Source organism: Poecile atricapillus, chromosome 2 (genome assembly GCF_030490865.1).
Source record: "Poecile atricapillus isolate bPoeAtr1 chromosome 2, bPoeAtr1.hap1, whole genome shotgun sequence".
NCBI lineage: Eukaryota > Metazoa > Chordata > Aves > Passeriformes > Paridae > Poecile > Poecile atricapillus.
This window is the reverse complement of record NC_081250.1, coordinates 54,695,600-54,723,009: the sequence shown is the minus strand read 5'-3', so window position 1 is coordinate 54,723,009 and position 27,410 is coordinate 54,695,600. Positions and strand designations below refer to the sequence as shown.

The window sequence follows — 27,410 nt, the reverse complement described above, 5'->3', positions numbered from 1 at the left end:
TTGCACTTAAATGAAACCATGCACTTCAAACTCACATAAAGTAAGCATAAAGACCTACTGTTGACATTTAAAAATAAAGTTTCTGTATGTCTTGAACATGAGAAAAACTCACTTTAAACTATTGCATTGTGAAAATGAATTAAGAAATTAACCAGTTTCTAATAAACTATGAATGTGTAACCAAGGGAAATTGCCAATGTATGGAATTCATAGTTAACAAATTTGTTAACTGAAGATATGAGTTGGCACACAGACAACTTCAAGTTCTGAAGCAATTCCACTGAAAGGAGTCAGACTCCTATGGTTCTCAAGGTAAACAGGTCCCTAACAGACTAAAACAGGACTGAAGTAGTCTGGTGGGCTGAATTCATGGCAATACATTCTTCTTTACAATATCCAACCCCAAGCCTGATGTGGATCCAAACTGTAAAGCACGTTAACTGATAGCAAACACAAATCTCTAAATCACATGGGTTTTTTCTTCCCATTTTATTTTTATTTTGTTCCAGAATGAAATAACAAGCTGAGCAAAGGAACCATGACATATGAATTGCATAATAAAGATTACCAGAGAAAGATTTTCACATTTTCTCATTATCCAAGATATTCAATAAACAGGATAAATTACAGGAACCACTTTCAAATCACAATCAAAGTTATATACAGAAATGATGTCTAATGGAAGAATACAGTGGCTCTGCATGATCCTAACACATTTGGTGTCACTGACTGACATGGAGAACGAGGCCATTGCTATTTCTTCATCTCCAGGGCTGCACTTCCTGGTCCCCGGTGTTTGGCACTGCATATATTGCAGAACTGGACAGAAGATACCTAAATCAAAAAAGAAAACAGGAAATCTCTTGGAGAAATATAGCCACATCAGAATGTGTGAAGATGAATGAAAAGTGCTAATGCCCTTCTCAACATTACTGCTCACAGTCAGGCTGTTCCCAACTAACCTAGTCATGGATAGGTGAGGGAAGACAATATAAAATAACATAGTAAGGCAGGCTGTTCTGGAGTCAGGGGACACAACTCACCACTCACTCCGAGGGTATTACCAACACCTGCCAGAAGAGTAATGTCAAATTTCCACCACACCAAAAACGAAAAGTACACAGTGAAAAGCATCACTGCTTATCTTCATACAGAAAAATTAGAGTAAAGGCATTTGGTCAGCTCCAATAACCACTGGATGCCTTAGTCACAGCTCTGTCTTTGGGTAGTGCTCCATAGATTTCCTACAATTGAGCTCAGGGCCCAAATATTGTCATTTGACATCAAAGGTATGTTTATTGTGTTTAGTTCTGTGTGCAGTTTGCACAAACACTATTTTCCTTTCAGTAGGTCACCAACAACCAAATATCAGTAACATGACTGGTCACCTAAGGTCACATAATACAATGTAACAGGGGGAATTTGGTTCTGTTACATGCAGACACCTCTGTATTTGTACATACATTATATGTATTAATATATAACATATAATAGCAATATAACATTTAAAAATCCCACCTAACCAGTCACCTGCCCCAGAAAATTGAGAATGCTAGATAAATTTTAGATTATTTTTCAAAATAAAATTTGTGGTAAATATTGAAGAAATATTTACTAGTTGTTGGGCTTTCTTGTACAAATGATATAATACATTAAGCTTTTCATAACATATTTAAGTATTCATGCTGTACCACATGGCTACAAGCACTTTGTTTGCTTACTTAAAGATGAAGTGATTCACTGAAGCTATTGTTTCATTACATGCTAATTTTCAGAGAAAGATACAGAATCTTAAAGACTTAAGTTTAATTTTCTATGTGATTTTGTTACCATTCAAATGCTTCTGTTCCTAAATTGAAACCCTGTAATATCTAGAAATTACTTTTTTGCTTTGTGTTAATTGAACAAACAAACCAACCCCCCAAACAATTTATAAAGAAAAACATGTTTTGACCATAAGGATGATTACAGAGATATTTAAATATTCACTCTGAAATGACTGAGTTTTGTCTTCCAGGTCAGAATCATTTATTATGGTTCACTTGAGAAAATAGCTTTATTCTTGTCCTTGAGTATGTTTAATTAAAGTTATAGCTGGAAAAGCATTAATTAAAAAACTAGACAGATTGTATTCCCCCTGTGTCTCAGAGCTGCATTACATATTCTGATTGCAAAAAATGATAAAATACTGTTCAAACAGCAGGGATTTCCTTCTACATAGAATGAAATTTAGTTGCAGTATCCTTAAACTCGCTTTCCTTGGACACATACTAGTAGGTAGTATCATCACAAGTTATTACTATCACCATACAATTCCTCATAGACCAATGCCCCTCTTCACAGCTGACAAAAGAAAATGTGTCACTTTATCTTTGGCAAAGATAATTAAGACATATTAAGCTAATTCCTTACTGTATTAGATACAGGTAGGCACTCTCTGTGAAACATGTGTCTGCAGTGGAACACTACCACACTGAAGGATTTGGACGCATCTGGGAAACAGAAAAATAAATTAATTTCAACAGGGCAATGAAACAAATAATTTAGTGGCTACAGCAATATATCCCTGCATTCTATTATACACAGAGAAACTTCAAGTAACATCTTTCAAAATAATTTCCAAATTATTCTGACTCATTCATAGAAACCATTAAGAGTGATGGTTTCAGGTAATGTGTGCCAGTGATGGAGTTACAAAACAATTTTATTCTGTGGCTTAAATGTTATATACTTTTCCACCAGGAATTTTTCATCTCAATATATGCTACATGCTAAATTTGAGCAGGGAGAAGAGTAAAACTACCACCAAATAATTCAGCTGCTTTGAAGAAAAGTTAGCAGAAAAATTCTTGCACTAGTGTGAAGAGAATCACAACACTGAGAAGTTCTAGAGTGTGCACTGCATGCCATGATCCTGAAATCTGACAACAAGCTGCCTAGGTGCATGATGTGGGTTTTTATTCCCACATGAATATTCAGCCAAATTAGAGCCCTAAATACAACATCCACATATCTAAAGAATAACCACCTCACTCATGGGCATCATTCACATTCTACTTTGGCTCTTTTTCCCTCAACACACATACCTCAAAGCACTAGCACATTCAACTCTGCAAGACTTTCCTCATCTGTATATTGCTGTATGTGATCCCAGTATAGTTATTTATTTATTCAAGTGAAAAATGGTAGAAGCCAGATAAACTGTAAGTGATTCTGTCAGGCTATAAACACTTAGAAAACAAACAAACGTCTGTACATATGCTTTGTCTTACATATTCTTACTTTAACAGGCCATAACAGATATTCTCTTAGTAAAACGACTTCTTTTTAGGACACTGAACAACTACATCGATATTTCTGTACTACAGTTGCCCTGAAGAATATACATCTCCAAAATAACATCCTGAATTTCTAGTTTCACAACTAACTTTAGAAGGTGTTTTAATGCTAGTTGGTTTGAGGAAGCTTCAAATATGGCACCCATGACTGAAGCCAAGAACTCTCCACCATTCAGACAAAAAGTACATTCCATAAAATGTTATAATCTACAAGTTTGGTGTGAATAATCCAACAGAGGTGGAAAAGATTTGGAGGCAGCATCTTAGTTTTGTGGTTCTAATAATCTTTGAGAATATGTGTGTTGAAAGAATTAAAAGTTGCCTTGAATTCCATGTATTCAAAGCAGAAAATAAGGAAGTCAAAGTTGAATAAGTAATAATATCTGGGTTTACTGCAACAAAAAAATGTTCAATTAGACTCCACTCCCAAGTCAGAATTCAAAAGCAAACTTTGCATAGGAGATTGAAATTTATACATTGATCACCAAGGGAGACTACAGATGTTTATGAATAAAAGTAAACAGTAGTTCCTCTTAAAATACTACTTAAAACAAACCAACAACTTACAACCTCTTTTTTTTTTTCCTCTAGAAAAGCATCCTACCTGAAGGAAGTATTGGAGACAGACATGATTCACAGATATTCTCCTCTGGAAAACAAGACAAAAGAAAACTAAGCTTTGTTAACAAACTCCATGTTTACCTTTTAACAAAGCAGGCATGAACATACTGCTATTATAGAAATGGAGCTCGGTCTTAAAGCATTTACTTAAGATGCCTAATAGAATCTATTAAAAATTGAAGAGCAATACTGAAGTAGCATTTCTAATAACAACATGATAAATATTTAGCTCTGATGATGGTAGGACTGCAGGATTGAGGCTGTTTAGGATCAGTGCTGAAGAGAAAAAAGGCAAACTGAAAAAAGGGGCATGGGATGAGTGGCTGCTAAGTGTATAGCATTTTGGAGCAGAAGCTCTGGTACTCTGTCCTGTCAGCTTTTGTCTCTTGCTATTAACACTCAGCTGGTGCGAATTATAGTGCTGCTCACATGCATGTTTTCAACTGTTTCTGACAACCTTCTTGTATCTTCTGCTTTGGTTGCAGATTATTACCATCTGACTGTTCATGTTGGCACTAAACAGCATTTTCACCTTTACAGACAAACTTCAGGACACAAAGCATTTCTGGCTGTGCAGAGACTGATCAAGAGAAACAGCTGCATGCTGGGTCTTGTAGTTTTTGAGACACAAGTTGTTCCTTTGTAAAGGGGAAAACCATCTAATATCCTACTACACTCTACAAATAAGGTAAAAAATGCAGGCTTTTGGGAAGCTTCCAAAGCAGACAGTCAGGGGGCACATAAACCAAGCAGTAGTCTTTAAAACCTTGAAATTCATCATGTTTCATCTGTACCCACCATCCACTAGAACACCCTTCATCTGAGTTCGATGCATTTTCTTCAATAAAGAAAGAGAATCGGCAACAAGTATCTTTTTGCAACCTTCCCGCAGTAAGATCTGTTGATGCAAAGAACATAAATGATGGTGGTTGTTGAACAGATGGGCATATCAACTATCTTGACAAGTCACCACTGTGTTTCTGCTGCCAAAATGAATGCAAGGAATGCTTACAACTTTTCAAGGAGTTATATATAAGGGAGGCAAAGGAGGAATCTTTTGTTGCCATCACATCTACCTAAATGAAAAGCTCACAATAAAAAAAACCAAAGCCCCACAAAACAAAAGCCAACATCAAGAAGTAAAATTTTTACAAAGATACTATTATCATAAATTATGAATGTCTTTCTGTGAGATGGTGTTAAAAAATTACAACAGAGAAGAATTTTTACAGTGCCCCTCAGAATTAATTTCCAAACCATTTCAAAACTTCTTCCTGTATCTTTCCTGTCTTCTTCAGAAAAGATATTTGATAATCATAAAACCTTCATAAACACTGCAATTCAAAATATGTTTTCTTCAAACCTACATCCTGCTGAGGTGGCATTTAATAAGCAGTATTAAATGTCCATGCAACTAACGAAAGTACCTAGTTAACTCTTCTTTAGCGGAAGTCTCAGCTCCTTTTTGATTTATTTGGTATTTTTCATTAGTTTGACATGTCATTGCCTGAAATGGCTTTGAAGCACAGAAGAAGCAAGGGCATAAAAATTATATAGAGCCTTATTTCACATTAATGGAGCAAGTATGAAAATATCACAGACCCGAGTAAGTATTTTGGAATTTTTTCATCCTCTTCCCACACCGATGTTTGGAAATTTGTTTTCAAAGAAAACCATTCCTTTGAAAAGTGCTTTCATTCACATTATAATGTGACCAACCCTACTAAAAGAGAGGCATAAAGAAGCAGTGTTCATTCCTTTCTTCTGATTATTTGTTTTACAGGAGATATTGAGCATTCTAAGATAGCAAAAGATACAGCTAATGCAAATACCTAAGAAGAAATACAGTAACAGATTTTACAGACAGGTGGACACTGTCCAAAACTCTACCTTTTCACATACACATTCTAAAGGAATAAGGACACACTACTAAGAATGATATGCAGATAAGACTGCAAATCTGAAGTGCATTAAAAAATGTTAACATTGAGTAACACTATGAGCATTTCAAATTGGACATATGGACAGGTGAATCACATTTTTCCAGTATTAGAGACATGAAGCTATAAAGCATTTCAGAGCATCAGCAACTGAATGAAGATCTACAAGAAAAACACTTAGAAAATTAATGATTTTTACCTGTTGATAATCTCAAGAACAATCTGTCTATGTCTTTCCCTTGCCAACTTTATCCAAAGGGAAGAAAGAATATAAAATTTTGTCCTAAATATAGAAAACTGTTGCTAGGTTTGAAAAAAACCACAAGAAACGTTTAGCAAGGACAACTGAATGAGACTGTGTTTCAGAAAGAGTGCCTACCTGATTCAAACTATTCTCAATCAGCAAACTGTATTCCAAAAATATGTAAGTAACTTGGAGGGGATGAGGTCTTGGCTATATACTAGAGCCTCTGCTAAGTGCTCTCAGCATAGACCTCCCCATGCTGAAGTAAAAGGAGTAAAACAAGCATAGAGTCATAGAATATCCTGATCTAGAAGGGACCCACAAGTCCAGCTCCCAACCCTGCAGAGGACAGCACCAAGAATCACACCATGTGCCTGTGAACATTGTCCAAATGTTTCCTGAACTCTTGACAACTTTGGTGCTGTGACTATATTAAATGAAAGGAGCAGAACTAAGATACAATGGGAAGATGGAAGTGTGTCCTAGCATTTTTTAATTAAAATACAATGTGCTAATAGAAAAAAAAACACTAAAAAGGAGAAAAAAAAAAGGGAAACAACAGACATCACTAGGTCACTGGAAAACCTCAATACTGTTTGATGCCTTAAAAGCCAGGAGTAACAGAAATACCTGATAAAACATCTTTTAAGAAATATGCTTTCTCCAATTACTTAAACAGCACTAAGATCTTTCCATACCTTATCTGTCAGATTATTTTGCTAGAAATTGAATACAGTAGGCAGTCTTTATTATATAAGGGGAAAAATCGCAACGCAGAATGTAAAATGTCTACTCTGAAGGTAATAAATCTCAACACTTCTGTAGAAATTGATTTGAAGACCTCAAAAATGGATAATTTAGAAGTTACAGAAACCAAAGGAAAGGGAATTTGGAGTCAAGAGAGAGGGAGCTTCATTAAAAGGGGGGAGAAATAGGTAACTGTGCACCCTATGGTTAAGTTGAACTAGTTAAAACTGACACTGGGCATAAATCTGTGATGAATCCACTTTCCAAGAAGAAACAGAACTGAGGATGAAATTGAATTTTATGCATCTTTTAAAAACATGTAATTGTGAGCACAAGCAGGACAGCATCATGTACCTACATAAAGAAATTTTAAGCAGAAATAATGCCTTTCATGAAATTAATGAAAACTGCTAAAACTAAAACAGTTATTGCAAAAAAAGAGTTTGTTTTCTGGTTATATTAGGGAAGATATTAGGCATAAACCATTCTATTTGATTAAAACAATCTTGATTTACAAATGCCTAACATTAAAGAAAAGCACTGCAGTATGCAGATAATTTGAAAGGGTATACTCAAAGCTCCGGGAATAAATTCAGGCCTTGATTCATCTTAACCCACAAACAAGTCCAAGTTTCTCAAGGCCAGTTAACAAAATATTCTTTCAAACAGCATCACTACCACAATTAAAATTATTTTAATTTAAATTAAATTTGATGTTAAAAAATAACATTATTTTTAGTCTTTACAGCCAAAAGACACATGTCCCCCTGTGCAAGCTGCCACCTGCCCTCTAGTGCCTCCAAGGTGTCTGAACAGCATTTTTAGTTACGTTCAGGAGCATAACCTAACAATTTTTCCAGGTGCTGTTTCAAGCAGCATTCATTGGATTATCATTGGGTTCTGCTGGATCATAAACTCTATTACGAATGGATAGGTGTGAATATGTGAATGGATCAATGTCTGTTACCCATCAGAGTTACTGTAGGTTCAAAGAGCAAACTAGTAAGTCAACATTTGAGTAAAACGGCTAATCCACATAATCTGTAAATACTACACCTAAACAAATTGCTTCTGTATCCTAAAGCTAGGAGAAAAGTCGTCTTAGAATACCAACATCTTTCAAAGATTTATTCTAACAAATTATATAGAAAGGGTGAAAAATGAAGCATTTCTTTCTAAAACAAGGGAGGTATTTTAACTTCTTCCAATACCACAAGCATTTCCTACATTTCATTCAGATACAAACCAAAGCTGAAAAGACACCTATTTAATACATTTGAAAAGCATAATAGACTTATAATTAACTCACAATTCTACAAATAAGGAGATTTTACTACCAGTCTTCTTTGGGAGACTTGTGATAGAATACTTTAGAAACCTGAAGAATGGTGATTTATTTGCACTTAAAAAAACCACTAGTAATGTGTAATTTCTAATATGCAGGTTTCTGTTTAAGCCAACATGTCTAATTTATCTATAAATTTACGACAGCAACAAAGTAGATTTCACAAGCAGTAAAAAAGCTTTAGACAACACTTTATTTGATAAATGCTCATATTAAAATTTAAAGAACTATAACTTTGTCCTTGTCTATGTCTCCATAACTTTGCTGTTTATGAATGTTACTGTGTATAAACACTAAAATCATCATTATTTCAGCAGTAAATAAGTTTTTATCACTACAGTCAAACAGTGTCATTTGATTATGTATTATGGTTTTAATACACTAACTCAAATGATGACAAAGAGAAAACACCAAAATAAATTATTCTCAGGGATGAAAACAAACAAAAAAAAACCCTTCAAGGTTTAATGCCAATTCAAAAAAATCACTTAAATATTTCCCTGCTTAGGAGAATAGTTAGGAGCATGCTCAGTTTTAAGCTCATGGCAGAACTGCATTTCCTAAAGTTGGAAAATAAAAATGGGTGTTCTGGAAGGCAGGTTAATAGATCCCTACTTGTAAAGCAGAGCTGTAATGTCAGGGCAAAAAGCAAATTAGTAGCACTTACTATATAGCAACGTATGAAAAAGGTTATAAATTATCTTTGTTTCATTTTTGCCCCAAAAAAACCCCAAAGTATCTAATTCTGCTTTATCTATTTTAATATCTAATTCTTTAGTACCTAATTCTGCTTTATTGCTATGCTTGTTTGGTTGGTAGTGATCAGATTTCAAAGGTTAACCACAAAGCTGAGGTGAGCTTAGAGTAGCATATAGAACAGTGGCAGCAGCTCATCTATTGGGTGGCAATTTTTTAAATTGAAGCAATCAGTCTTCAATCTGCCAACATTAATAAAAATTATTAAAGGAAGTGTCCATATTAAAAAAAATTACAACAAAATTTGCATTAGTTGACTTTCTTTTTGAATTCTGTAAGGCATACTGTGAGTCACACCTACTTTGGCAGCCACTCTGTTTGATTTACTTGGTTTTAGTGGGATAGAAAGGACTGTTAATCAAAGAGACAAAGTCTGTCAAAGGTGCTGCTTTTAACTCCTACCCATATTTCACATCACACGTAAGTAAAGTTTACTGGTATGGAAACTAAAGAGCACAACAGGAAATTTTCATTTGCATGCTTACATAGGCATAAAATAATCTTATTAGGGCTTGCAAAAGAAGCCCACAATTAAAAAATATAGTGGCACAGTGGTAACATCTTTTGGGAAGCCATCATTATGAAAAGACCAGCACAGTATTTGTGTTAGGCAGTGATTTGCAAGTCAAGCAGCAGCTTCTCTTTTCACCTGCACTCCTCCTCTGTGGATCTTAGCATAAGATTATTTTTGCCTTTGAAAATGAGAATAAAACTTACACGTGTACAGAGCTTGAGATCCAAAAAGATGAAGATACAGAAAATCCTAGCCAATGAAATTTGTATTTCTCAGCGAGTTCAAAATGTCTGGTATGTTTCATGCTACACATCAGGAGGCTTCTACTAAAAGCCAGAGCTGTGCAAGGCCAGAATAAAGGCCATTGACTTCTCAGCATGAACCTACACAACACGTGCAGAGGTATGGCCAGGCATCCTACAAACACACCAAAGACTAGCTTTAGAACAGCTAATGAGGCAGCAATAACAGTTCTGCTAGGGCAGAACTGCCCTCAGCAAGGAGAGGCTGCTTAGACGTTCACCCAAAGTCCCAGCCATGTCCTGAAGCACACACTGAATGCAGAAACAGTCCCTCTATAAAATTAGAGCTTGCCAATTGGCTACTTCGGTGAGCATGCAAAATAGAAATAAGATCTCTAAATTTCCATGTAGATATAACATCTGTGCATAAACAGTGCACTTCACACTGCCAGTAACACTTAGGGAATAGATTTATTTTAAACTATAACTTACATTTCTCTAATGAGAAAGTAAAAAAAGAAAAAGCCCCTTTTTTAGGGCTATACTTTTTTCTATCATACAAGCAAGCCAAACACAAATTACATTAAGCTTCCCTAATTTCTATTATCCCTATGAAATCTAAATTCTAGCCCTAGAGCTATCAAACTCTGCTTCAAAATCAATTAATTTGAAATCCATGAATCCTTATAATGCTAACAGTAAATAATTTCAGACATAATTATCAAGGTTAAATACATGCTTTTAATCCAGAAGTAATTCTGTTAAAAGGTATTTGAAGAAAAAATTATACTTCCATCCCCAAAGTATGACCAAATGATGTCATTAGCTTTGTCTGAAGCCATGCAATGTACTCTGTATATGTGTAAAGCTGAAACTATGCTTACAGCACTTTCTCAGTCTGCCTGCAAACACAACAAATATTACATTTTGATTTCATGAGAATGCAGGAATAGGAGGATCAGTGGTGGTAATGACAGCAGCAAGATTAACATGCAACTTGAAATGCAGCATGGTATTTAGCTCGTATCGTTTTGGAAGCACCTGATGAAGTCAAAACCTGAAGCAATGTTACAACATGCATGATATGCAAACGTATCTATTTATCTGGGGAGGTTCCTTGCATATAACAAGTGTTGGGAGAAAAGAAATGTAAAATGCTTCTTTGAAATAGCCAAAATCATAATCTGAAGTGCATATAAAAATAAAATAATGGAAAAGCCTTAGAAAGGCTTAAAACCAGTCCTGAAGGGAGATATGGGTTTTTATTGGCCTGGCAAGATACCAGCCACGACTTCAATGTAACCATTGAGCCCATCTATTTGCTCAAAATGTTGAAAGACTTATAGTAGATGAGGAAGAAATGTTTGAGGCTCAGAAAATCAGTTTCAGCTGCCTAATGAACTATGTTCTCTTGGACTCTGCGTCACACTGGACGCATTCAAACTTCTCTTAATCTTTCTTTCAGTAGAGTGACGCAGAACAACATACCAGAGAATTCAGGTTTGGGACTCCTTTTGTAGCAGCGAAATTTAAAATATACAATGCAGCACACTCTACTGGCTACTTTCAGGGAACACTGAAAGGTGCATTTCTTCTAAGTTCTTACAAACACATCTAAGAACCAATGTAGGGGACTGCACATACCTGTACAATATACTGGGATAAGAACTCCCATAATCCAGTGAACAGTCCATTTTTAAAAAAATGCATGAACTGCAATATATGCACAGAATATTTGGTCCATATTACAGGAATCGAACCCACAACCTTGGCATTACGAGAATCATGCTCAACCAACTGATTCTGCATCATTGGCATGAACTTGATTTTAAATTTCATCTTCCTCCAGTTATTATGACACTTAACATATGGCTCTAACACCTGAAGAATGTTTCAGCAAGGGAATGTTGCATTCTGCCTGCATTCTGCCTCTGCTTTCATGTGAAACAGATGAAAAGTAGTGGTCACGAAACTTTCTAATACTGAACAGTCGAGCAGAGTAAAATAGGCTGAATCACTCAAGATGCTTCCAGTTCTACTTGTCCACCAGGCTTACAACAGTATGGAAGACATTTAGAAGGGCTAGAAGCCATCAAGAAATCTTGGCAAATTTCCACTATTTCTGTCATAGTTTTGTATCGGCCCAGTGTCCATGACCAATGACTGAACAAATCACGGTACCAATTTCTTGTGCTGTTAAGTGACAAAGAGGGTTTGCTGTATCTCTGAAAATTAGTATCCCATGAAGAATGCAACATCTACCTGCAAGTTGTAGTCTTGAAGAATTTTCACTAGTGAGTCTCTCAAATTAGGAATCTCCATGCCTTCCTTAATGCGGTGGATCAAAAGAATAGGATCAACATGAGTTCCAATATTGTTCAACAAACCAGTAATAAAAGCTGTGAAAACCAAGAGGTAAAGAAATTAAGAAAAACAATCCAGCAAAATACCTGATTAAAGGATACTTTGGTGACAAACTACAGGCTTTGGCATATTCCTTAGCTCTCTACTAAGTGAAAGTACTAAGTCTATTCTACAGTCTTTTTATGTTTCTTGCAGCTGTTATTTACTTGAATACAAGCCTTTGGGAAAGTGAGGAAGATACAGTTTGGCAATTTACAGAACTTCCAGCATATTCAGCAAAGTGGTAACTGAGTCTCCAGCACAAACTCACAAGTAAGTAATGCATTTTGATTCAATAAAAAGAGCACTCAAGCAAATAGAGTGAAAAAATTAACTATGTTATGTGGTAATTCATTTCCCAGTTCCAGGGTTTAAAAACAAATTTTCAAGCACCTAATCCAATTTCAATGTGTTTCTAAACATTGGTGAGAGTGACACCATAGAAGTGTTTTGCTTTTTGAAGGGCATCTGGCTAAAAAACCCACTAGAATGATGACTCAAGGCTGTGTTTTTTCTTCAACCCCCACAACTGAGCAATATCACTAGAGCTGCTCTGCATATAGGCAGAAACTGTAACATAGAGGAACTGAGAGAATTCTGTATGCTTTGAATCCCTTTTGCTCTAAAGATATCGCTGACTGTACTATTACTTTTAGTGATGCATTCAAGTATGGGTAATTTCAGAATGCCATTCTTCTTGAGGATTAACAGATTCTGGTCACTTCTTTCTGTCAAAATTAGCAGGCAAGGGATGAAAAGATACGTATTCTGACACTAATTCTACAAGACACATAATCCCCCAGAAAACAGGTCCCAAGACAGACTTTAAAGTCTTGATTTAAAACCCCAAAAGAGGCTGCAAAAACTAATGGAGTATATAGTTAAGAAAATTCTATGTTTTCTTTGTCATTTGAACTTCTTGGAATCTGCCTCCTTGACAACACTGATGCTTATGTTTCTGAGTCCATCCAACCTTTTAACTCATATAATGAATGAAAGGAAAAATGCACTCAATATTACCAATATTACTTTTGGAACACAGAAACAAAATAAATTAGTTGTTTTACTGAAGGGAGGAAAGGTGTAGGCTCTTCATTTTCAGAAGCTCAAAGGGAAGCAGTTGTAATAACATAGTATGCAAAATCCTCATCAAGGCTGTAGACTGTGTTTTGAGGCTGTCTAAAAATCTCATTCTGCTAAAATAAAAGCACTACTGTCCCCTTGATTTGTTGTTAAGGACATAATTATGCAGAGCTTATTCAATATTAAGCCTCCAAGTATTCATTGTGTAGCATAACCTCACACTGCCTTGTTGCTAGTTTTCATGCACAGTAGGACAGCTGTGTTGTGTTTCACAAACCAGAACACCTCCCTGACCACACATAAACATCTTCTGTAACATACATGTGAATAATTCAATCTTTTAATTGCAGTAGGATTCCACACATGCAAGGCTTTCCAGAAACTATCCCACTTACGCGGTTTGTCAATAGAATATAGAATGAGATCTTCCCAAAGTTCTCCATCATCTTGTTCCTTGGCAAATTCAATAGCTTTATCTACATCTTGCAATTCTTCCATTATCATCTTCAAGGCACTGCGGCTATTACCCATTCTGCCTGGAAGGAAAAAGAAGAGATTTTAAACGTGAATTGCTCATCAGTGTTCCTTCAATAAGAATTTTCTAAGTGTGAAGTTAACTCAAACTAATTCAACTAAGCCCAAATCTAGTCTATTCAGATGTAAGAATACAAATCAGTATAATCTGAACAAGTGCTTGGAGCAGTTTGCTGGACTGGGGCCTGGAGGCTTTCTCAAGGATGTGCTGCATTATATCTGGGGTTCTGAACTGCAGCAACATCTAACATGAGGGGGAGTGTGTTTATGTGTATGGACATAAACTATAACATGAAATACCAGCTTCAAGGGCCTACATGAGCCCTCTTAATTTGCAGTAAGTACAGTGCAGCTTACATCCATGAAAAATAAGCAGAAACAGGAAGAGGTAGCAGAAATTATGAACCATTCTTTAAATAAACTCATTAGTAAATCCTATTCTCCACTGAAATGGTCCACAAAATATTCTATTTCTGACTGAACCAGAGATTGTTTTAAAAAAATGCTTACTATTCTGTTCCTGACTCATACATAAACGTATATGCAAGTCTTCCAATGCCTCTCATTCAGAGGTAGAATTCTTGGCCAGCTGAAGGAATTAATTTACAACTAATTTTATGGAAAAAAAATGATAGAAAGCAATATAAGCAAATCTTTCATCTCAGCAAAAGATAATACTAAGCTTCTAAGATGTACTCAGAATAAAACAATTAATTTCTCCTCTCTTTTCAAAACCAACAGTATAACTCTTCTCTTGGAGATTGTATCAGAAATACCTCCCTTCACAACTTGTTTCCCATAGCCTCTGCAACACTTCCAGAACCCCAGAAGAACAAGTAAAAAACACAGTAACACAATACAGGAAATTAAGACATCATATCCATCCAGTGCTTTGATTTATTTTCTAAATCATATTATTTGGTTTAGATATTAGACAATGTATTTTCACACCATAAACTTTATTACAAGTTTAAAAGTGTTGTAATTGATCAAAGTTATATGTTCTGAATTACTTACTCAGAAGATAGACTGTCTCTTCTACAAAGTTCCTCTGCTGGCAGATTTCAAGAGCCTTGAATGTAAGAGAAGAGAGGAGAGAAGAGAATTCAGGAAACCATGCAACATGAAATTTTATTGATCACAAATGCTGCAAGAAGCTTGACGTGATTTTTCCACCCAATTACAATATTCATTTTGACAGGAACACGGCTCCCTTAATAAGCACTGCCAAGTCCTCTGGCCTTAATTAAGAAGAGAAGCTTCATGACTTCCATGACTCTCTTTAAAATTCTTCTCTGAGACTGAAAAAATCTGGGGACAGAGCAAGTATTTCAATCTGGACTACGTCAATCTCTGCCTGTAATTCTACCAGCAACTTCTTTATTCTGCCTCCAAAAGTTGCTTAATACAAAACATCAAGGTTATCTGCTATGAAAACTTGCTTCTTGTGGGTGGACTTACGTGGTTTCTAGTGATGGAAGTCTGCATGACATTCATTAATAACACAAGGCTTAAAACCTCCTCAGGGTAACCAGAATGGTTTCGAGAGTGCCCTTCAAATTTTGTACCAAGAAGACAACACGAAATAACAAGTATTAAAGAATATGTAGGAAGCATTTCTTGTAAATTTGTTTTAAAGACCTAAGGGCTAAGTATCTTTAGCATCTAAAGAATCTGTGTCTAGTTGGAAACCAGCACAATTATCGAAACTACCAAACTGATTACCAACAAGTTTGTAGTAACAGGAAATAGGCTGGGCTGGTATGGCATAAACAATGCCATGTCTGTTTCCAATCTGGAAACAGAAAGCAAACTCAAGATTCATAGCATTCCTCTAAAGACAACTGTTCACCAACTTTCACACTTGGAGTTCAAAACTTTTACTAAAAAAAGTGCAGCTACAATCAAAAATGAGGTAGGAATTAACATTTCCTTCCAATTCTTATTATTTCAGAAGAGTTACTATGAAGATCAGAGATATGGACATTAAATTTTGGGCTAGAGTAAGTGAATTACCAACCAGATACTTCAGGTGAATGAAGGTATGAATAATACTATTAAGTTATATACACAGCTGACAGCCTTCTTTTTCCTCTCCACTTAAAAGGTAAACTACAAAGCACCAGGTATGCAGTAGTTCCAGATACTGCCATTTCCTGACTGTCACGCTCCCTCTAGAGGAAAAGAGGGAACATTCTGACTTCTCTTCCAGCTAATTTTTTGGATTTTTAAAATGTTTGCTAAACTGCACTTGAATAAAAGTGGGTTACTTCTAAAGAGTGTAAATTATTTCTTCTTGATGAGTTAATAATTTCATTAGAGCAATAATAAGAGTGGATTTTTCAAACAGAAATAGCTTTTTGCAGTTTATACACCTTGTTGGAACTTGCTTAACAGGAACTGAAAACAGTGGTAACCGGGAAATTCTTAGTAACCTTTTAATTTTCTTAGGAAAAAAATCTGTATGTCAGAAGAAGTGTTACTATATGACATGCATAGAAAGAAGCATAATTACAGAATTAGTAGTAGTATCTTTTCCTCTCCTCCTCAGCTTTTTACTGAAAGATGTTAGTATTTTAACATTAAGGTTAGAATGACACGTTTTTTCTGTTGACTTCTGTGATTACTGCACCACACCTTCCAGAAGCTGATGGGTCTCTGACCTATCCTTGCTCATAGCCCATATCTTCAGTAAAGCAGTACCAGCAATGAGCATCAGTTTCACAGAGCACTTTTCTGCACCACCTGCATTAAAGATAGGAGGCTGGATGTGCAATAACTAAAACTAATTTGCCTCAAAATTAAAAAAAAAAAAAAATGCAGGTAAGGTTTTATACACAAAACCATGATCACATGAATAATACATAAGGCAGAAATGAAGAATCAGAAAGTTAAAAACAAGTAAGCCAATACTGTAGACCAATGTTTCTGGCTGGAAACCTCTCAGGCTCACTGCCTAAACTAGTCAATGTAGTTTCAGGTAATGGTTCCAACAAATCCCAATCCTCCAATGCTAAGAACCTATTTTTCAGTAGATAAAAACATGCAAAACAAGAGAGGTACCAGGAACAGTATTAGTTTGCTTTGGAATGTTAACCATGTAAAATACAACATTCAATATCACACTTGAAAACTACTCCACTGTCATCATTATAGCTGCATATGGATAGGCAAGGTCTGCTCTGCTCAACCATTAACAGCAATAAATACAAATAATAAAATACTGATCCATCTAAATTGGAAAACTAAGAAATTCCATTCATTTCACATTAATTCAAGCAGGGGAAACAACTCAAGATTGGCCTTAGCTTTATGCATTTTATAATTTGACAAGAAAGAGCAAGGAAGGAAAATAGAAAAAATACAAAAATATTAGAAGATGGAAACCTGGTACTATGTAAAACCCCAAGTGCCAAGCCAAAGTGCAAAGACAAAATACTTTCAGCCCTGTTAGTTCAGTAACTTATTTTGTGTATATTATTAAAGAGAAACTTATGGCCTTACAATAAAAAGAATAACTACAGTTACAGCTACTGGTTTTTCAAGATCTAACACTGACAGTTGCTAGATTTGGCAAAATGATTTTCAGTTTCTTGAAACCATAACAAATTGTTCAGTCAAGCACTGATGAGTAGATATGTTGTAGCTACACATCAAATGTGAATTCAGAACTTCTGCATTAAAAATACCCATCAATTCCTGCCCCGTGAGCTAAGAGAGGAAAGTCTCAGGTGTCATCAGTTCTGCAAACCGAACTGCAGGTGATGGTCACAAACTCAAAGGATCCCTCATATTGGCAGTAGAGGGCAGTACCAGACACAGTTTGAAATTCACAAGACTACAAGCTACAGACCAGACATAAAAATCAAGGACCTGTGCTTAGATTTTTGGGCTTACCTTCTCCAGTGGGCAGTGTGTGCTGTCTCTGAGAAATGGAAGTAAGTTTGGTCGATCATATTCAGCATAAAGGCTGATCTGTTTCTCATGATATCGCTGGCCTTTATGGTGGTCTCTTTTGAAAAGCTTGTGTAAATACTAGGAATCCAAAAAAAAAAAAAAAAGTCAGAATTCAAGCCCACTTGTTCAATATTATTAATGGAATCATAGAAATTCCTGAGTTGGAAGGGAACCACATAGATAATCAAATTCCAACTCCTGGCCCTTCACAGGACAGCCCTAGGAATCACACCATGTTCCTGAAAGCAATGTCCAAATGCTTCTTGAACTCAGCCTTGATGCTGTGACCATTTCACCAGAGTGGAAACCTGTTTCAGTGCCCAGCCACTCTAGTGGGAAAAGCTTTTCCTAATATCTAACCTAAACCTCCCCTGAAACAGCTTCATGCTATGTCCTTGGGTCCTGTCACAGGTCGTCAGAGAAGAGATCAGTGCCTGCCCTGACACTTCCCTTGTGAAGAAGGTACAAATAGCTACAAGGACTCCCCTCAGTCTCCTCCAGGCTGAGCAAAACCAAGTGGCCTCAGCTGCTCTTTGTACGGCTTCCCCTCTAGACCATTCACCGTCTTTGTTGCCTTCCTCTGCATGCATCCCTTCTGTAAACTGACAGTCTGTCAGCTGCCTTTGCAAAGCTCTTGGGCTGTGGACTGCACTTTCCATAGATCTGCTTCCCATAATCAGATCTCTAACCCATAAACCACCTCTCCACCAGAAGAATACCTGAGCCCTATCTGTGACCAAGAGCAAGTTAAAACTTCCCTCTCTAAAACAGCCCAAGCCCACTGTCACACATTATGAGGAGTCACACTGTGTACTCCACTGACAGCATGTTCAAACCAAAGAGGAACTTTTGCAATAGCAGTGTGGACCCACAGCCTTACAGTGATACTGTAATTCTGTACAAACAAGAACAATTCAACAGTGTATGGAAGTCACAGCTCCAGAAAGACAAGCAATTCACTTTGTCTATGGATCAGCAAAATATTTTAGAGCTGCACCCACCAACCAACCGCATTTTTGGGTAGGGAAAAAGAAGGAATAAAAGCAAGAAGTAATTGACCAGAAAAGACAAACGCTTACAATGCAGTGCAAAGGAGATGTTAATAAGTATGTATTATGTTATCAGATTCTAACAGGTACATATTTTAAGATCATTAAACTGAAGATGCTATGGCCATGCTAAACAGGAAATTGCCAGAAGTAGCCACTTTGCCTCTGATTATTTATGACATTTCAGTGTCAGGTGCACTTTGAAAAGATAAACACACCTCTAAAAGGTATGTCCAGCCAAGAGTTTATTCAGCTCAACTTGAAATCAACAGAATACAGGAATACTTACCACATGCTGTAACTCAGGCCTGTTTTCTAATTCTTCAACAACTCTGTCAATCTGAAAGAAAACAAACCTGTGATAGACATCACATTTACAAGACTGAAAGGAGACCAGGTAATAAAAGCTAGCAATGGACTGCCATGCCATGAACTTGTCATACTCACGGAAATTTTATCTTCATTATCCAAAAGCATGTCTACCGCTTTCTACAACAGAAAAAGAGAACTCAGATAGGAAACAGGTATACATATTTTCTCATACTCTATATAATATTATGCTTGTTCACTGATGGGTGTCAGATAGATATTGCAGACCTACTCTTTTCAGCAACAGAAATTCAGAGAACAATTTACATAACACCAGCATACCTTGACAGCACAGCCCTGCATTCTTCCAGAATACTTCTCCTAAGTTTCCTCACTAATCGCAATAAATGCTGTGCACTGACACTGCAGGTGACATATGCCCACTGAATCATCATCAATCACAAAAAGCCACTGCTGAACAATGTAGAAATACTATTTGTTCCATCACTGAAGGGAACTACAGGGTGATGACTATGTAAGAAACACACAATTCAATCTCTCTCACAACTGGAGTCCTCCAAACTACCTGCACACCAATACATTAATCAAGCAAATAAGACCATGTAAGCCAAGTGGCCACCAGGGCTCAGGTTCTGCTTCCTCTTTCAAGAGCAAACTTTTGCTTCAATTTCAAAAAATACCAAGATATGGCTTGATATTCCTAAAAATTCCTGGTATGACTTATTCTATTGGATTAAAAAAATTATCCTTTTTTTTCTCCATGTAGTTTAGGATGGGCATACTAAAGATGATCACCAACAGTAGAGATCCATATTTTAGCTACAGTGCTTAAACAACTACTGCACTGAAAAAAGAGATCTACTTGGTTATCACCAAGACTTGTTTGCTCAGGTTTTATAGCCAGCTGGAAAGAAAGAAGATAGAATTTAGCATGGAATTAACACTTTCTGATTTTTGGAAATTTAATATTAATATTAATTTAATAACCTTGCAAACTTTCAGAAGCAGATTAATTGACTGGTGAAAGGAAAATGGTAAGTATATGTAATATATGCCTAAATAAATTCACTCTCTCCTTTGTTTGGCTTACAGAAAGAATAACATGGTGAAATCATACTCTGTGTGAAATGATATTTAACGTTGTGACTTGAGGATCACAACAATCTCAAATGATGTGGACACTCACTTTTCTCAGTGAGAGTGACAAATGGAAATGGAAAGGAAACACAAATGGAAATATGAAGGGAAAAAATAATCTTGGGTCAATTACTTTGCAATCTACACAAACAATCTTCCTTACCTCAGAATGTATCCAGATGCAGCAAAGACACACTCTCCTCAACACCATCTTTAGCTCATTTATTTTTAATCTGTTAAATTATATCTAGAGGAAAGTGAATATAAAATCATTAAGATCACCATACCTCTGAATCAAAATCCATGAGCAGAACAATTTTGTCTCTGATAGAACTGAAGAGATTGTGTTTGTGGATCAACTGGAAGACGTCTTTGTGCCTCAGAGTTAGGTATATTTCTAGGGCTCTGCCATAGCGCTGATCGTAAGTGTACCTGATAAAAATAGGATTATAATACGTGTAATGTTACATACCTAAGTGTAGGAAAATCACTTATGAGAGAAAATATAAACATACTCTAGTACGTAAAACACGTTAGGATGCTACTTGATTTTATAAATATCTAAATAGAGCTCTGATTCATTTTTGTAAAAGGGAAGAAACTATCAGGCAACATTAATTTCACCTGTTTATATTGGCCTTCATTTGTGTTCTGACCTGTAGTTTTCTGAATTTTCATTTTCCACTTTCAACTCACAGGGGAAGACACACAAAATGCTAGCCTTTCAATTCATAGAAACCAACTGGAACACTCTTCAGAGCTAAAAAAAATTGTACTCTTAAAACTTTCAGGCAGATTGTAACATAGCAATAGACACTAAGTCTTCTTTCTTCAAAGGAGCAGTTTGAAAATAACAGTATTCAAGCTGAGAAAATCAAAGAGCTTTTTCCCTGTAGTGACCAAGTGACCAAGAACCAGATCAGTTTTGGCACATTTTCTAGTCACACATTTCCATCCATGCAGTAAACCTAAATACACTTCTTCTTAAATAGTGGGCAAAACCCCCCACCATTTTATTTTCACATGGGTAATTCTGAAATGCACACTTCAGAAAAGATGTTTCCTCTGACAGCATGAAGAGGAATGCTAGCTATTTACTTTGGAAAGAGGAGTAGGAAATCCAATCTCATGCTTAACAGTTTGCTTTCATAGTCAATGTGAACTTTACAAGGAAGGGTAAAGAACTGCTAAGCTGTGCAATCAGCTGAGTGGAGAGAAAGCCAATACTCTGTAGACTACAGTAAAGAAGATTTCTGTTAAGAGAGCTAAGCAAATGTGGATAAACTACAGTACACTATTTTAAGTGTACTTTTTGTAACAGGAATTTAAAACTGTACTCACAGTTCTGCAAGTGTTCTTAGCAGAGTCCTGTTCTGTGGATCTTTCTTCAGGTGATCCACTACAGCTTGAACTATGATTGTGTTGTTGTACAGATCTCCAGGCCACTCTTTTATTAGGGTTGCAAACCCCTAAAAGTATAAGAGATTGTAACAGAAATAGAAAGAATGGCCTAAGGAGCATTTCAAAACATCAAAGCTTCAACTAAGCCTCTGAGATAATACCTACTGTCCTTAACCTTTAAAGAACTTTTACATGCCCACAGACATGTAGTGCAGAATACAGATTTTTCCTTCTTAGGGCAATGTTATTAAGATTTATGAAGCTGAGTCTCTTTCGGTGCTGTAGGCTTTGTGCATCACCTCCAACCACTTATGCTACATTACACAAACAAAAAATAACAGTCTAATGAATAATCAATCTCACAGTATTTGCATGCTCTGAGGAACATTCCATTTATTCTCTTAAAATTAAAATTCAACTTTTAAATATTGTCATTATTGTGGAACTGTCCACTGATAATCTGTTTGAATACAGAGAGAATTTGCTGTCAGAATTCTTCCCTCCTAAGGGTCTTTGGCTGGCAATAACTATGTGGACACATCAGGCTGCAGTACCTCATAGTCACTTTCCAAAAATGCATGCAGGACCATTTCGTAGATCAGGGGTTTCAAAACTGGATCTCGTCTTGGCAAGTAACGACTGATTGCCTATAGGAACAAAGAGAACAAAGTGTCAGATGAGGAATGACATATAACATCCTGCTATACTGATAGAAAAAAAAAAAATGTTGTGAAATGAACAAAGCTATACACAAAACATAGCCCCTGATAATCACTGGAAGCCTTATAAACTCGTAAGCAGCACACAGAAGTTATTCACTTTAGGATTATACATACTGGAATTGTATAACTCATTTAAAAGAACTATCATTTGAGAGACAGATGGCAAGATACTAATTAGAATGGGAGAATCAGCCACTGTCCTTAAGGTACCAGTAGTCATTTAAAAAACAAAACCCATGAAAGACGCCTCAAAAAAACAATGTTTTCAAAATCCATTTAAAGTCCTAGCCTTGTAAAAAGGTATAAGGATTCATTAGCTGAAAAATGTGTTGTTGTGGGTTGACCCTGACTGGACACCAGGCACCCAACAAAGCCACTCTCTCACTTCCCTCCACAACTGGACACAGGAGAAAAAAATATAATGAAGGGTTCATGGGTTAAGATAAGATCCGGGAGGGATCACTCACCAAATATCATCACAGCAAAAAAGACTCACATTTGGGACAGTAACTGAATTTATTAATAACCAAACCAGAGCAGGATAATAAGAAGTAAAATAAATATCAAAACCACCTTCCCCCATCCATGCCTCCTTCCTGGGCTCTACTCCTTCACCCCAGAAACACAGGGAGACAGGGAATGGGAATTATGGTCAGTTCATCACATATTGCTTCTCTCGCTGCTCAGGTAGAGGAGTCCTTCCCCTTCTCCAGTGTGGGTCCCTCCCACAGGAGACAGCTCTCCACAAACTTCTTTAACATGAGTCTATCCCATGGGCAACAGTTCTCCATGAACTGCTGCAATGTGGGTCACTCTTCCATTGGATGCAGTCCTTCAGGCACAGCCCAGTCCAGCGTAGGCTCCTACATAGGCTGCAGATAGATCTCTGCATACCCTCTGTTCTCCACAGCGTGCAGGGACACTGCTGCCTCACCATGCTCTGCACCATGGCCTGCACAGGAATCTCAGCTCTGGTGCCTGGAGCATCTCCTCCTCCTTTCTCCTCTGACCTTGGTGTCTAGAGAATTGTCATATTATCACTCTGTTCTTCTCTGGTCACAATTACAACTGTGCAGTAACTTTTTTTCTTTCTTTTAAAATCTGTTATCACAGAGGTGTCCCTATCATTCCTGACTGGCCTGGTCTTGGCCAGCAGTGGGTCCATTCCGGAGCTGGCTGGCATTGGCTCTGATGGACATGGAGGAAGCTTCTGCCAGCTTCTCACAAAAGCCACTACTGTAGCACTACCAGAACATGACCACGCAAGAGCAATATATGTGTAATTTTGAATTATGACTTACTTTGGGGTCACCACATTCTATGAAGGGCTATTTTTACATACCCAATTGAAAATTAATTTGAAAATGTATCTCTCCATGACAAGGGTGAAGGCATGTTATCTGTAAAGAAGGTGTTAAGGAATTGCATTCCAGCAAGCAGGAGATGAGAAGCTGCCAGAATAAATCAGCTCATACCCTGGAATTTCAGCACAGCATCTAATTAGCACTACTATTCCATGCAACTAGAGACCAAGATTATTTCCACCTGCCAAAATAAATCCTACTGCTAACAGCTGTCTGAGGATTGTAGGGTTTGTAGCTGAGGGACCAACACCAGTGAAATTCCTCCAAACACTGAGAGATGTTGCCTGTTGCCTGCTCTTGGCACATGGTACAATAGCATTTTGATACTGAAGTTGCTTGAATAAAGCAGGAGAAAAAACATCTCACTACATTTTAGACCTCTCTTCTCTTCACAGATATCTTTCCATAACTTCACAGTTATCTTTCCATAACTGCACCTCAAGGCCTTCAAATAAAGATCCTCTTTTATATTACCTCCTTACTAAAATTATCTCAAGTTTCATTTCCACGTTGGGCAAAAGGCAACATAAGCATGTAACTCCCTGAAGTCACTGCTGCTGGAGGAGGAAAGGAACAGATCACCACAAGGCTCTAGAACCTTGAAAGTGCCACAACTAGGTTTGCTAGAGGACATTCACTGAAGATGAGAGACATCAAGATATTAAAATGCAACCTTTGGTAGCCAAACAGGACCGCTTACTACAGAACACTCAAAACCCCCCTAAAAACACATGCAAACAAACAACACTCATTCCATAGACTTTGACACTGGGGTATCACTAATTTCTCTGTGCAGGAAGGAAATTTCAAGCCTTTAGTTTACTGTCACCTTAGTTATTGGCAAATCATGCTAGATTTGAGATATCAGATTTCAGGCAACAACTTACATGCAGTGAAAATTCTTCCAAGACAATTCTGGTTTGAAACGAACTCTGTTTCCACATCTTAAATAGTCTACTCATCAGGGCTTAAAGCCATTATAGGCCAGTTACAATATGGTGTTTAATATCCGTTAGTCATGTAAGTAGGTAAAAATTCCAAACAAGTGATCCCGAGCATTTCAAGGACCCCTTCATTTAGATCTGGCTTAATTTAGTCCATCCTTTATGATACTCATGCATCTTTAGAAATCTGGGAAAAGTTATATGCAATTGAAATAGTGAAATAAGGCAGGCATTTTCTAGAACTGCAATTTGAAGCTGAACAATGTAATGGAGTGCATTTCTGAGAATTCCTGGGCCTAGGCTATAGGAAGAAAAAATATATTTTAAAGGCTGAAAACAGCCAACAATTTAGAAAGGTGGTAATTGAGCAAAGATGTTTCTGCAACAAACCTGCAAATATTTTGATATTTTACAATTTGCTGGATGATGTAAGTGGAGATAAGACAAATATCCCTTCCAGACACCTGCAGCTAAAGAACAAAATGAACCCAGAAGGACTAAGAAGCAGTGTTATCAAAAATTCATCTGTACCTGCATCCAAATCCTTTATTGGACTGAAATAAAGAAACAGAAACATAGGATTTCATCTTCCAAAGTAGTAAAGAGTGCACCAAACCACAAAGAAGTCATACTAAAGGCAAGGCTGTTTTTGCACTGGAGTGGCTCTGAAAGAAGTCAAACATTTCTGAAATTTGTAATGCTGAAACACTTTTGGTCTTTGAACAGAATTAAATAGCTCAAAACCAGCAAAGGACTGCATGCTGTGAGATCTTAATAGTATGTCCTTTTTGGCTCATTGAGTTTGAATAGGAAGACATAAAATTCAGACGTAAATGTACACATGTTACCAAAGGGAGTGTGCATAATGTTTTCAATTGGTTTAGCAGTGACAGTACTAGGCTTTATGTCCTGCACAATTTATAAACTGAGACTCACATTAAATGTACACTGTTGTCGCTGGCTTGCGACTAGGGAAGGCACCACACAGCACAGACTGCTCCTCTTCCTCACCACTATTTCTAGCACAGGTCTTCATTGTTGCTTTGCAATTCCTTGACACTTAAAGTTGTGTAGCTGTTACAATAGACCTGGATTTGCCAGAATGATTGGCACCCACAGAGTCTACTTTCCTTAATAATTGGGGTAGGAATTTTAGGACATACTGGAAACAAATTAGAAGTAAATTGTAAAGATGTATTTAACTGTGAGCATCTTTGCAAGCAAAAGCCTTGGGGATGGGTCCTTCATATGGAGACTGCCAACAAGTAAAATATGTAGCACTATGCCTCCAATCTTGTTTTAAGATATATCAATTGGAAAGACAGCTGTCTAGGAACAGAGATCTGAGGCAGCAATACCAGAACAGGGCCATTAAATGTGATGCTTTACTTGGTCAATACAAACAGTAAGTACAACATACAAATTACTTGAGTTCAGACACAGAATTCAACTTACTTTAAGCTGACCTATTTCTTTAAACTTGTAAACTTCAAATTCCCAGAGTTCTGTGTTTTTGCCAAGGATTTTCTGGCACTTTCTGGGAGGAAAAGCAAAGAGATGAGAACAAAAGTAGGTACAGAAAGTAATACAAATGTGACAGCATTATTACAAGGATTCATTTCCTCTTCTCCCTGTCATGACACTCGCAAAAGTGTCTGACTTTGGCAACCACTGTTTTAAGTAGAGAATGCCAGGTTTTCTTCCTTTCAAACCTTAAAATTTTGTCCATCCAAGAGGACTAACTGCTTATTATGCATTCACCCTTACTGATTAGGGCCATATTAGCTTTCAAAGAACCACAGAATGGCTTGGACTGGAACGGAGTTTAAACATCATCTAGTTGAAATCCACACAACGTGGGCAGAGATGCCACTCTCTTGGTCAGCTTTAAGAGTGAAGTTTTTAAATCTCAGCTGAGAAAAACTGAACACTCAAAAAGATATGCTTACACTTACACGTACATGAAAACAAAAACCTTGGGTAATTTCTGATCCTTACTTCAGATTCCCATATCTAACATTTTTGTTTATACCTATGCAAAATCAAATTATTTTCTGATGGTCCTATGTGCAATGACACACTAATAAACTGCGTTTATCAAAATTCAAAGAAAACCTTAGTTTTGAAAATCTGGTGTGACTATGAAAAATCAAGGCTTACTTTCGAAAATATATGCCTCAATTCCAGTTAAAGTTTACAGTAACTTTTAGTCACTATAGACAAAAAAATATATGGCACTGCAACCTCTATGTTTGGAAACTTCAGAAACTCCAGAACACACAGGCAATCAACATCCACAAATACTTCAGAATCAATAATTTGTTTTTTTTGCTTTTTCCCCACACAGACACTCTTTAGCCAGCAAAGAAGATCTTTAATAAAAGGTTACCGAGCAGCAAGGTCATACTCTCCTTTCTCCACCAGGTGATTTATATAGGCTAAGCCAATGTCCTAGAGGGAATAAAAACAGAGCATTAGTTATAAAAGTTTGGAAGTGAACTACTTGACTACTGCAGGAACTACCAAAACAGCAGTGCATACAGCTGGAAAATCAAAGCTCTAAATGCATGCCCTAATTCTCCTTTACAAGTAGGGCCCACAGAACAGTCAATAAAAAATACTTGCACAGACTGTTTGCAGGTTCAACTGAAGGTTCTCTTTTAAATAATTTTCATAACCTCACTGATGCTAAGAAGACTACCACCGCTAATTATTAATGATTGTTTGAAATACATAGGT

General features: G+C 36.7%; 1 protein-coding gene across 1 annotated transcript in view; it reads right to left on the bottom strand.

Moving 5' to 3' along the window:
• Positions 1-459: 459 nt before the first annotated feature.
• Positions 460-27,410, bottom strand: part of VPS41 (VPS41 subunit of HOPS complex) — a 105,476-nt gene continuing 78,525 nt past the window's right edge. The window contains exons 15-29 of the mRNA XM_058832028.1: positions 27,061-27,122; positions 26,127-26,208; positions 22,196-22,288; positions 21,582-21,709; positions 20,528-20,672; positions 19,221-19,262; positions 19,063-19,113; positions 17,665-17,802; positions 14,785-14,839; positions 13,629-13,769; positions 12,010-12,146; positions 4,758-4,857; positions 3,943-3,987; positions 2,413-2,492; positions 460-834 (exon numbers count right to left, since the gene is read on the bottom strand). Coding sequence (XP_058688011.1) covers positions 754-834; positions 2,413-2,492; positions 3,943-3,987; positions 4,758-4,857; positions 12,010-12,146; positions 13,629-13,769; positions 14,785-14,839; positions 17,665-17,802; positions 19,063-19,113; positions 19,221-19,262; positions 20,528-20,672; positions 21,582-21,709; positions 22,196-22,288; positions 26,127-26,208; positions 27,061-27,122 — 1,380 coding nt within the window. The 3' untranslated portion in view covers positions 460-753. The remainder of the gene's footprint in view (positions 835-2,412; positions 2,493-3,942; positions 3,988-4,757; positions 4,858-12,009; positions 12,147-13,628; positions 13,770-14,784; positions 14,840-17,664; positions 17,803-19,062; positions 19,114-19,220; positions 19,263-20,527; positions 20,673-21,581; positions 21,710-22,195; positions 22,289-26,126; positions 26,209-27,060; positions 27,123-27,410) is intronic.